The sequence below is a fragment of the Echiichthys vipera genome (assembly GCF_963691815.1).
Source record: "Echiichthys vipera genome assembly, chromosome: 8".
Taxonomy (NCBI): domain Eukaryota; kingdom Metazoa; phylum Chordata; class Actinopteri; order Perciformes; family Trachinidae; genus Echiichthys; species Echiichthys vipera.
In genome coordinates this window covers 6,864,848-6,877,533 of record NC_139833.1, presented here as the reverse complement: position 1 = coordinate 6,877,533, position 12,686 = coordinate 6,864,848, and the positions used below count along the sequence as shown (strand labels likewise).

The 12,686-nt window shown below is 42.1% G+C and overlaps 1 protein-coding gene across 1 annotated transcript in view; it reads right to left on the bottom strand.

Annotated features, from left to right (window-relative positions):
• Positions 1–12,686, bottom strand: part of bbs9 (Bardet-Biedl syndrome 9) — a gene marked incomplete at both ends in the record, with an annotated part of 179,718 nt that overhangs the window by 55,628 nt on the left and 111,404 nt on the right. Inside the window, one exon of the mRNA XM_083917767.1 lies at positions 4,482–4,592. Within this exon, the coding sequence (XP_083773893.1) occupies positions 4,482–4,592 (111 nt within the window). The remainder of the gene's footprint in view (positions 1–4,481; positions 4,593–12,686) is intronic.

The following is a 12,686-nucleotide window of genomic DNA, read 5'->3' as shown; positions in this document are numbered from 1 at the left end:
CATTGTAATTGGCAAAGGCTTTACAAGTTACCACTGTTTCTTGTTCTCTCTCGGTGTCCTTCTGTCTGAGGATGAAGAGGAGGAGGAGCGGTGGCTACAGGACAAGTCTGGACATGATGCTACCTCCTGCTCCTCCTCTCATCACCACCAGACTTGCTCTTGATGTTGCCATTACAAACAATACTAATTAGGGATCATTTCCCTTTTTGCTTTTTTCAATCATGTCTGGAGGGCGGAACTCAAAGAGTGACATACGTGTGTGTGTGTGTGTATGTGTGTGTGTGTGTGTGTGTGTGTGTGTGTGTGTGTGTATGTGTGAGAGAGAGACAAACACACACAGAGGTGTCAAACACTATTAAATCACTAATAACACATTATATTACATGTTGGATTTATATGTGGGTAAAAGTGACAAACTGATGCACCTTTCTTAGAGTTGACAGTGTTTTTATATTGAAATACAACATGTGTAGGTGTTCACTGAGATAAAACTAATGTTTTGTAGCTTGATACAGCACTGACACTGACCAGTCTATATACATGCTGCACTTACGCTATCAGCTATTGTCAGTTAAAGACGAGATATGCAGAATTGTGAAAACGGGGTCACTTGTTTGTGACATCCAGGAGAGACAAAATGTTGGATTGGTGCGTCGCTAGTTTAATCCCATTTTCCAATTCACTGTCAAACTGTTTTATCAGGATCAAACAGAACAATGGCTGGTTTAGCTTACGCATAAATGATGAACATGTGTGATTGATACAACATACAAATTGCAATGCAGCGATTCTGGGTGATACATATCCAGGTTCAGAGGAATATTTGCTGGATTTCAGGAACAGGAGGAAGGTGATATTTTTTCCAGAGATTTTGGTGGCAGCAAAGGGTGGAAGGAGTGAAACGCCCTAAATAGGAAATGTAATTATTTGCTTAAGTCATTTATCAAGGCTAAATACTAAATGTTTCCTGGTTAAAGCTTCACAGATGTGAGGATTTGCTGTTTTTTCTCTGTTTCCTATCATTGTGCACTGAATGTGCTCTTCATTTTTTACTTTTTTATTGTTGCTAAAAAAAAAATTGTTATGTTAAGCTGTAATGTCTCATTGATCTTGACAGATTATGGTCAACTTTATCACAATCAATTGAGTGAAAGTTATAAAATCAAATAAAAGGATGAAGTAATTTGATTTGAGCAGCGATCTAAAAAACTTCTCCTGTTACAAAAGCTTGTTATAGGCTTGACAGTCCTGTGTGTGTGTGTGTGTGTGCGCTTATGTATATGCATATGGTTTAATGATCCCTGTGTCGCCCTCTCTGTGTCTCCCACATCTCCCCTTCTCATTAGCAGAGACGCCTGAGTGGATTAACCACAAGTACACACACACACACACACACACACACACACACACACACACACACACACACACACACACACACACACACACACACACACACACACACACACACACACACACACACACACACACACACACACACACACACACACACACACACACACACACACACACACACACACACACACACACACACACACACACACACAGTCTCCTGCCAGGCTTCTGGTTTGCATTGAGGAGAAATCCGTGTTTTATGACAGTTTGTCTTTCCTAAACCAAGGCAGATAGATTCCCTTTGATAGGCTCTACTTTTATGTTTGTGTGTGTGTGTGTGTGTGTGTGTGTGTGTGTGTGTGTGTGTGTGTGTGTGTGTGTGTGTGTGTGTGTATGTGTGTGTGTGTGTGTGTGTGTGTGTGTATGTGTATGTGTATGTGAGTGAGCATGTGAGTAACTGGAGCCAGGAAACAATATGTGATTGTTGAGAGAGAGAGAGAGAGATAGAGAGAGAGAGAGAGAGAGAGAGAGAGAGAGAGAGAGAGAGAGAGAGAGAGAGAGAGAGAGAGAGAGAGAGAGAGTGAGTGAGTGAGTGAGTGAGAGAGAGAGTGTGTGTGTGTATGTGTGTGTGTGTGTGTGTGTGTGTGTGTGTGTGTGTGTGTGTGTGTGTGTATGTGTGTTAGTAGTGATCTGCTTATCATATGTCAGATGAAACTCCCCCGGTTAGTAACTAAATTAGATGATAAAAACAAAACATGGCAGATTGGAAGACGGACAGATATTGAGGTGTCAGCCGTCTTGACTGGGTCGATTAGCAACACAAACAGAATCTGAAGGTTCTGCTAAACGAGCATATAACTCCTCTTTTGATCTGCTACGTCTCTCTCAGACTGACAGTAAGAAGGATGGACTGAGAGCCGAACCAGATGGATGAAAACGTAAAGAGAAGAAAGAGTGAGAACGAGGGACAGCAGATGCTGAGTAGAGGAAGAGAGCGCGGTCCAACTTCCAAAACAGAAAAACAGTTTGTGTAGACCTGGCAACAGGAGGCCAGCAACACTGGACACACTCCCAACTCTCCTCTCACAACGTCCGAAGAGGATGTCTATAGAAATTACACACACATAATAAAAGGATGTTCTGAACAGCATTACATATTTTTTTGTTAATGTGTACTGAAAGAATGATTCAAAGTACATCATGTTTATAGGGATAAAAAGGTTCCCTTGTGGTTACTGCAGACCTGTTGTACATCTTGAAAGATAACAGAAGACACTGCAAACCCAATTGTAAGTAAACGTCTATCTTGGCATTACTTATCTAGCAAGCAAAACAAGGTAGCCCAGATGTCCTTTAATCGAGGCACATCCCTCCGCTCCTCCAAGGGGTAATCTATGTAATCTTTCCAGGGTTTTCTGGGTGTCTTCCCAGTTGGGCACGCCCAGCATACCTCAATAGGAAAGTGCCCAGAAGGCATCCTGACCAGACACCCAAACCACATCAACTTTCACTGCAAACGAGTAGTGGATATACTATCAGATCCTACCAGATGTTTGAAATCTTCACTCTGTCTCTGAGGGTGAGGTCTGGCACAGGAGTCGGAGCTCATGACAATATGTAATGGTTGGAACATTGAACAAAGTAAAATAAAGGGGGGGCAATCTACTTGTTTCGATCAGCGTACTGTGGCCTCATATTTTGAAGGTGCTGACTTTCATCCTGTGAAGTGCTTCACACTTCAAACTGCCTCAGATGGGTGAAGCCAACAGAGCGACATCAGCAGCAAAAAGTAGAAATGCAATCCTGAAGTAACCAAACTCTCGACCCCATGGCTACGTCTCCATGAAAATCACAAACAAGTGATACGACCTTGATTAAGTCCAGTACTGTTTATTGTTGATGATATAGACCACCGGTTTCTTAAACTGTGGTAAGCTCTCAATCATGGTACGCGAAGGAATCTCCAAAATTAAAAAAAAGGAAACATTAATTACTAAACTAATAAACATTTAAGGTCCGTGAAATGTACTTTAAAATAAGTTTAGCATTTCCTGTCATATTTTCTTTTAATATCAGCCTGCTACGTGGTCGCGTTCGTGAGTTACGAGCTATACTGCGATGGCAAGATAGCAAGCAAAGGTAAAAAGTTTGGTTTGAAAACACTGCCAGTGTCAGTCAACAATAAATAATCTTCTGATAAGGAATAAATATTCCTGTCTGTAGTTGAACAGTGTACGCCTACACTACTGTATTTTAACATTGGTCTTATTCGTGGTACTTGAGAGAGCCTGATATTTTCTGAGGTGGTACGTCGTGTACAAAGTTTGACGACCACTGATATAGACAATGTCGCAAGTTGGCTCATCACATCGGTCCCATATTCCTGCAATAGCTTATACAAGATACCACAAGGCACACGTTCTCCTGGGCAACAAAACACATGTCGACTGGATGGGCAAACTCATGATGCATCTATTGTTTTAGGGTAAAGAGGAGGTCCACTGTTTCATGAGCAGAATGCTGCAATAATTGGTAAAGGGAGGTATTGGAACCAAAGCTCCTAGAGAGTTCATATTGGCATATGGCACTCCCACCTGAGAGTCCATAGGCACTGTTCCCAGATATATTTCGAGGTTGGACCTGTTTCCAGAGACATAAATCCACTTCGTCTGATCTTCGTGGTTCAGTAATGTGGGGGCATTTGGAGTGAACATCCATGCTGCATCTGCAGATCAAAATTTATTGTTTGATTCTGGCACCGACGAGAATCCAACCCATGCTGATTCTGCAGACCATGAGCCAACAGCAGTCGAACAGGAGTGGTACGTACAAATAACAGATGAGACACGGCGCTATGACGTGAGGGAAAATAGAGGTGGATTAGAAATAGTGTGATAGACAGTGAACAGATATCAGTGCTAGGGCTCTGCTCAGGATTTAGTGACAAGCTGGGAGCAATGCTGTTGATGTGCTGCTGGAGTGATGCATTTCGACACGGCTCAGTTGGAAATGTGACAAGGTGAAGCCGAGCCCGCGATGAGTTGGAGCTGGAGAATATCCAGCTCCAAATAAAGACACGGAGAAGGGAAGGAGATGAGATGACAGTACAGTAGAATTTGTGCTCCTACCTTTCTTGACTTTCTTAGATGGCTGTTTCTTCTTGATGAACTTGGTCACCTCCTGTGGAAGCTCCAGCTCCTCCCCGTCACCAGCCACCTCAGCAATGGGCTCAACACCTCCTAGGTGACAGGTAGAGGGAATACATCAGCCAAATGCTACATAAGAAACCTTTCTTTATTTTGGCAAACGGCTCACAAATATACACTCAGAGCTGCTCAGTGTGACAACAGCCCTCTGCAGCTGGGCAGTTAGCAGCTTCACTAACGGAAGGGTTTAATTGACTGGCTCAACGCTTTTCACTCCCCGTGCAAGTTTTGCTCAACAGTTCCAAAATTTGAACTAGCAATATTGCTTAGCAGTTACTGTGTGTATTGTGAAGATGCAATTATACTCTCTAAATCTGCATAATTGCAAGGTTTTGCATGACACAGATCTGTTAATCTGCCCACACCAGCGTGCAGTTTGTGTAGATTTTTATAACCGGGTGGATTTAACGCACAGATGTGTGTACACACCCACCTATACAGATATCTAATGTAGCATTATAAAACACTTGCATGTCTGCCAACCTATTCAAAGTCCTGTATGTCAAATGTACGTCACTGCTTATTCCTCAATGTTGTGTTTTTGGTTTGGTTTGTTTGTCTGACAGCAGGATTAAGGAAAAGCTACTGGTCTGATTTTCATGAAACTTGGTGGAAGGGTGTACAGGGCATGGTGTTGCCGGAGGTCTTCGCTCTCTCAGTGCCCTTCTACTTTATTATGTCATATGACCTCCTCATTCACACCAACATATATGTACAGATTAGATAAGTGTCATTAATATGCAAATCCATTACAACTTTGAGAGAATGTGTGAAAGTAAAACATCAGTGCATCTAAGTGTAGTTGAATAAATGTTTTAGAGGAGAAGAAACACAGCATAGAATAATAGTGTTGAACATGTGGTTTGCAAGTGTGTGTGCGTGTGTGTGTGTGTGTGTGTGTGTGTGTGAGTGTGTGTGTGTGTGTGTATAAACTTGCATGTGTGAGAGTGTGATTGAGTGTGTGTGTGATGAAATCCCTGCTAGAATCCCCTGGATCAGTCTGGATTTAGGGAGCTCCTGAGGCCGATGAATTGGACGCCTTGTCTCTCCTCCGTCCCTCCACTGTGTCTCCTCCTCAACCCCCTCTCCTCATTCCTCTCTGTCGCCTCTTCATCCCCCTTTCCTCATTCGTCTCCTCCCCTCTTCATCCCCCCTTTTCTCATTCCTCCCCTGTCTCCTCTTCCTCGTTTTCTCCTCCACCCTGTCTATGTCTGCTCCTCATCCCCCTCTCCTCCCTCTCCATCCTTTCCATCAGTGTCCTATTCTTCCTTCCTCCCCTGTCTGCTCCTCATCCACCTCATCTCCTCAATCCCTCTCTTTCCCCCTGTTTTTTCTATCCATATTTCCCATCTTCCCTCCTCCTTTCATCCCTTCCTTTCTCCCAATTTCCTCTACTCTGTGAGGATTGTGTCCAGTTTCATGGTACTTTCGTTTAACATGCATTACAAACATTGTGCCTCTGTGTGTGTGTGTGTGTGTCCTGCATGCGCCAGGCACAGTGTGCGTGTGTGTGTCTGCCATCGTGTCTACCTTAAGGTGTCTGAGAATGTGTGTGTGTCTCCATCTCCCCCACTGCGTCACTGTCTGTGTGTGTGTGAGTGTGTGCAGATTACCCTAAGCCCTCTCTAATATTTATCCTGGCCTTTTCTAAAGCCAATCTTGTTCTCTTTGGTGAGAGCACAGCCTGTGGCTTCGCACACACACATGCTCACTCACAGTTGTTTGAAATGGGATATGCCTCGCTCTTAATTGGGCAGGTGTTTTTCTAAGGCAAGTCTTTTTCTTTTTTTTTAAGCTGTCTTACAATTTCATGGGGAATGTGTGGGTCTGAGTGTGTGTGCATGCGTGTTTAAACCTCAGTCTTACATCAACATCAGGTAAGGAAATAGCCCACCTCTGGAGCAACTTACTCTGAAACAAAGTCTCCCACACACACACACACACACACACACACACACACACACACACACACACACACACACACACACACACACACACACACACACACACACACACACACACACACACACACACACACACACACACACACACACACACACACACACACACACACACACACACACACACACACACACACACACACACACACACACAGCGTCTCTTACCGCTGACCTCTCACACATTCCTCTCTCTCCGTCTCTCTCCTTCTCTCTGTAAATAGTAGGTGTAGTACCGCCTGGTCAGAGTTGTGGTGTGTATCTGTGTTTCTCTCGGCCGTGGTCGGGTCTATATTTGTCGCACTGGTTGGGTTATCAGTTTTAGACATCCCTGAGGTTTAGGTTCGACGCTCTGCACCACATCACACTTAAAAAACACTTCCAACACCCAAGAAAAGCAGAATGGAAGATGCCAGTGTGATTATGTGGTACTTGTAACAGTAATGTTAGACACAGACACACAGATGCACAAACATGTTGTTAGAGGGTAGATAATATATTTGTCGTAGTGTTACTGATTCAGTTGTAGAAAAATAAACACAAATGAGGTAGTTAATACGTTATAAGTAGTAGTAATAAGTTCAGAGTAGTTCAGTGGTAATAGAGGTGCAGAGGTCAACAAACGTTCGACCCAAGGGACCTGCGAAACACTAATTTTTACCCATTAAGCTGTGCCTCCTAAACTGCAACTACATTCTCTCAAAATTATGCAAACTGTCTTCCCAACTCTATCCAAAACTACCAAAAATATGTACAACTCTTAAAAAGTGTCCGTCTGTCTATACTATTAAGTAAAACTTGTAGTAGTACTGTAGTATGCAGTCACACCTGATAGTAGCAGAAATACTGTAAAAATATTAACTATTATATCCATTAATTATTCATTTTGAATGGATTTGAAATGGCCCAAGTTCTGATAGTTTTATAGTTCAGTAATCCGTGTTCACATTCACTTCTCCCATTGGAATCAATACACTCAGGACCTGCTGCTGGTCTCCTAAAGAGGCGGGACACAAGTGACACAGATACAGGAAATTACTATGAGTTGCACCATCTCACTTCTAAAACCTCAAACAGACTTGAGGAGAATCAAGTTGAGCCGTACCCTGTTTTGGAAACGCAGCATTAGTTAGATGCTGGTACAGTTTAGGGGCATTTGGAGAGATTTAAGACGCAGTTTGGGAGGATTAGAGGCCATCTGCAGAAGTTTAAAGACAGTTTTGATTGAGTTTGTTTGTTTTCCGAGAGTTCGTAGGACAGCTCGGGGCACTTTAGAAATTGTTTCAACAGCTTGGTGCAGTTTTAGAGTAGTTTAGATATAGCTGGGGAAAGTCTGGGGCTGTTGAAAACCAGGAGTAACCGTTTTGTGGGCCAATCTGTACACAGATGCGGATGGTTTGGGTCAGTCCACGACAATTTGAGAACAGCTTGAAGAATGTTCCGGCCATTTTGTGACAGTTTAGGGCATTGTGGGACCATTTGTGCAGGTCTGTGACGGTTTGGGGGCGCTTCGGGCCACTTTTGGAACAGCTTTGGACAGCTCGGTTGAGGGTGAAGCTGCTTCCAATAGACAGTGCTGTCTTGGTCTGCAGTGTGGAGGCACCAGTGCATTCCTGCTTTATTCTGGGCTGTGGTTTGAAGATGGGGGTGACACTGTGCTGCTGTGGTTACCAGCAATTTGGCTGCGGGCTTTACACTATTTCAATCCCCCTTCAATATACACATCTTTGTAAGCACACATACACACACATACTTGAATGCTTTTGAAATCACACATCAAAACCAGGAAGTGTGATTCCCTTTGGCGTGTCCGTGTGTGTGAATCAGACAACTGATCTCTTCTGTCTAGATTTCACCGTCTAAACCTGCAGACGTCTTTTTCACTACTACAAAAGTACACACACATTGTATAAGTTGAATGTTGACGATCTTTGCCATTTATGTAAAGTGGCAAAACTTAATTTGTTTACTTTGTAATGAAACGGTAAGAAAAACCACCGTGAGCTGAAAAACAACAAGCCTCTAACATTTAAGATTTATTGAACGAATAAGTTCAGGTAGTGATTGATTCTTTCCAAAATAGAGCTCTGCTGTTTTATATATAGCATTCTGGAGGAGAACTCTTCAATTTGGAAACACCACAGAGACAGAACAAAGACAGCTGGCCAGGATTACACACAAGACATGACCTACACTTACTACATGTATTTTCCTTTGCTCTCTGTCCTCTGAACTTACACACACTTACACACACACACACACACACACACACACACATATATAAAGGCATGTGTGCACAGCCCATCTTCTCCCCTCTCTTTAGGTCTAAAATAGACGCAGGCCCCAAACCACAGCTACCAGTGGAACACTGTGAAAATAACTGCCACACACACACACACACACACACACAAACGCACACATGCACACACACGGGTGTGTGTTTGGACAGTCTGTGTGTCTGCTTTGCTTTCAATTGGACTGTGAACATTATGAGAAGGGAAGAAAACTAAAGAACTGATATATGAGAATAGGTTACATTCAGGAAGATGAACTGCAGGTTAAAACAGAGGAGGAAAGAGCTGAAACACAGAGCAGAGACGGAAACAACACCAGACGAGGCCGGGTGCTGCCAAAAGCATTGCTCACTGCAGCAAAGTAACATATTTAGAGAGATTAAGTGTGTTTGCACGTGTGTGTGTGTGTGTGACAGCACGCTGACTAATGAATCATATGATAAACACTCCTGATTTTACCAGGTGTGTGTGTATGTGTGTGTGTGTGTGTGTGTGTGTGTGTGTGTGTGTGTGTGTGTGTGTGTGTGTGTGTGTGTGTGTGTGTGTGTGTGTGTGTGTGTGTGTGTGTGTGTGTGCAGAGCGCAGCTGTTGAAGTCAGTTGGTCTGAATGATGTCATCAGGGTGAGACAGAGGGTCAGGTGATGGAGAGAGAATGAGACAGAGAGAATAGCTGTGTTTGAAATTCACTCAGTCACTCACTCACTGTTCCCTATATGGTGTTTATTAAATAGTGCACTATATAGGGAATGACCAAACGAGATTTCGGACACTTCACTGGAATTTTCTAACAAATCGTTGCATTAATACATGCACCAGATAATGTGTGACAGATATATGTGTGACAGAAGCGGGTGAGTTCTATCTCCTGACTCTCGCCTAGTTCAACTCATTCATCTGGGATCGCTCCATAGGAGAGGTGTTTCAGAAGGTTTGGCCTAATCAAAAATCCTTGCATATGATTGGATAAACCACTTTAATTACTCTTACTTACCCAGTGTATGTGTGTGTGTGTGTGTGTATATGTAAGTGTGTGTGTGCATGTGTGTATGTGTGTGTGTGTGTGTGTGTGTGTGTGTGTGTGTGTGTGTGTGTGTGTGTGTGTGTGTGTGTGTGTGCGTCTGTGGTCTTGGAGGGAAACAGTTGCCGCCGGTGTTGTTGGAAACATAAACAAGTGCATGTTTACGGGTGGGTGAAAAAGCAACATCTGAGACGACGAACAAACGACTTTTTACTGCAGCGGTGTGTGCGTGTGTGTGTGTGTGTGTGTGTGTGTGTGTGTGTGTGTGTGTGTGTGTGTGTGTGTGTGTGTGTGAATTCTGGCAGCATACCAAAAGAGAGAGGGAAGACCGCATCACATGAGGAAACATAAATACACACACACATACACACACTTAATTAATTGATTCAGTTCTGTTCCACTGAACTTTGTGCAAAATTACTGTAATCACTATAATGACTTTTGAACAAGCCTTTAAAAGTTTTATAGACCTCCTTTCGCTCACTCGCTCTCACAGCCACACACACACACTACTAATTCTCCAAGTCAGAAGGTTGAGTATTGTTCTTATTAGTAGCAGGAGTATGAATTGGCTCCTGATTTCAGACCTCTGAATCTTTTTTGTCAGTCAATCAACCAATCAGAGCTTTGGAGGTGGAATTAAGAAAGGGGATGATGATAGGCTGCATTGGGAGCTAGTTACCTAGCTTTTATTTGGCATATTTCTGTAAAAGGGTTATGTCCATATTATGCTAATATTCAGGTCCATTCAGGTCTGTACGTTTATATTTTGGGTTCCTACTAGAACATGTTTACCCGTTTAAATGTTCAAAAAAACAACCTTAACCCATTAACGCTCAGTTTTTAGCGCCTGTCTCTTTAAGCTGCCCCTCCCGAAAAAGCTCTGTTCTGATTGGTCAGCTCTCTGGGTCTCTACACCATCGTTGCAGCGAGCTAATGACTGTAATGGCAGTTTCTGAATACGAGTTATGTGCATTTTCTCTTGGAGTGTGTGGATTGAGCGTCTTGATGCAGAAAATTGCAACCATTATTTAATGTTTAATTAGGTTGGAAAATATCTTGATTTTATCTTTTGAAGCAAAGTTTTTAGCGCCTATACTTTCAGTAAATAAAACAATGCATTAACAGCTTGTAAATTCTATAGCCTGTCTTGCGGAAACTGCTTCTCTAACCTTTGATATTGAAGTTTTTCTTATCTTTTAATTGTTTCATCTAAATGTCCTTTTGTGTGTTTCTTTCCAATTCTTTTAATGTTTAATGTAAAGCATTCTGAATTACCTTGTTGTTTAAATGTGCTATACAAATAAACCCGCCTTGCCTATACAGTGAAACTGTTCATTTCTTACACGTCTTGAGTTTAACACATCTCAAAAGATCATTAACAACGATATGAAAGTGGAGAATGGAAACAGAGAGTAGAGCTACATGTACGTACGTAATGTCAGTGATCATCAGCAAAAACACGGAAGCTATATTTTGTAAATGGTGACGTCTGCAGCTGTAAATGATCTCGCTCAGTACATATCTAGATGTTTGTGTACATGTTTGTTCATTAACTCTCAAATTTCAGACCTGGCCCCAAAAATCCAGGGCAAACGATTAGTATTGGTGACTTAATCTGCAACAAAGAAAATGAAATATTAGGACTCAACACTACGGAACAAAAGAGATCTTGGCCTTTTTTCGATCCTTTCTACTAATTATTTAGCGTATGAACAATATATTTAAACACAAATTACACAATTTTCCTTAATATGTATGAAACCTAGGGGAGAAAAGGCGAGATGAGGGCAGGACGGAGTGAATGAAAGAAGGATGGAGGGAGGGATGGAGGGAGGAGTGTAATTGATGATCTTGTCAGAGAGACCTCTATAAACTTCAGCCAAGACCAAACGACCCGTAAGGTGTGTGTTTGCGTAGTCGTGTTTGTGTGTGTGTGTGAAAGAGTGTGTGTATATGTATAATTTTATGAGTGTGTGTACCTGGCAAATGCAACTGTGTGTTCCAGTGTGTGTGTGAGTATATGTATGTTTTTATGAGTGTGTGTGTGTGTGTGTGTGCGTGTGTACAGATGCATTTAAACACCGGCGTGTGTGTGTGTGTGTGTGTGTTGGCTGTAAAGTGTGCTGTGAATAGGCTTCATGTTTTTGCCTGTCCAAGCCTAAAATCTTCACCAGGGGACACAAACGTACTCATAAATACCAGGACAGATTCACTCCACCCAACCTTTTTCCTTTTAGCTGCTGTTCCAACTGCACACTGAACGCAGATGATTGTTATCAACAATTATATTTCATTTATTTTTCTCATGCAGATTACCATTTAATTGAGATTTGTATATTAATTACATGGATCTAAAGTAATGAAAGGGACAACTTTGCGAGTTACTGGCTATTTACTTTCACTTCACGTCAGTAGTTTTTTGTTAGTACAGTACACAAGGTAGCATGAGGAACATTAAGTCTTTCTGCTGCATCTCTCGGCTCGTGTTTTTGTCACAAGTTTTAAAGCGATTACGTTTTTTATTGAGAGAAAATTACTTTATTTATTCCCATCGTGATTTCAACTTCAACCTCAAGTAGCCAGTTGTAAAGCAGACGGATTATCGTTAGTAGTTTTAACTATTTTTCCCCTAAAACAGTAAGTTGTCCTGTATGAAATGACACAAAAGGAACATTGTAAGTGGACTGCTTGATAGCAAATTATTTCAATAGCATTTGTATACTAAATTCCATCCCGAGTTTTTTTAGTGCTTATAAGCCCTTTCAAGTGTATATAGTATAAGATTAAAAGATTGAACTACGAGGAAAGGTTGTGATGATTTTAACACTGAAAATTAGAATTCAGTTTGAACACA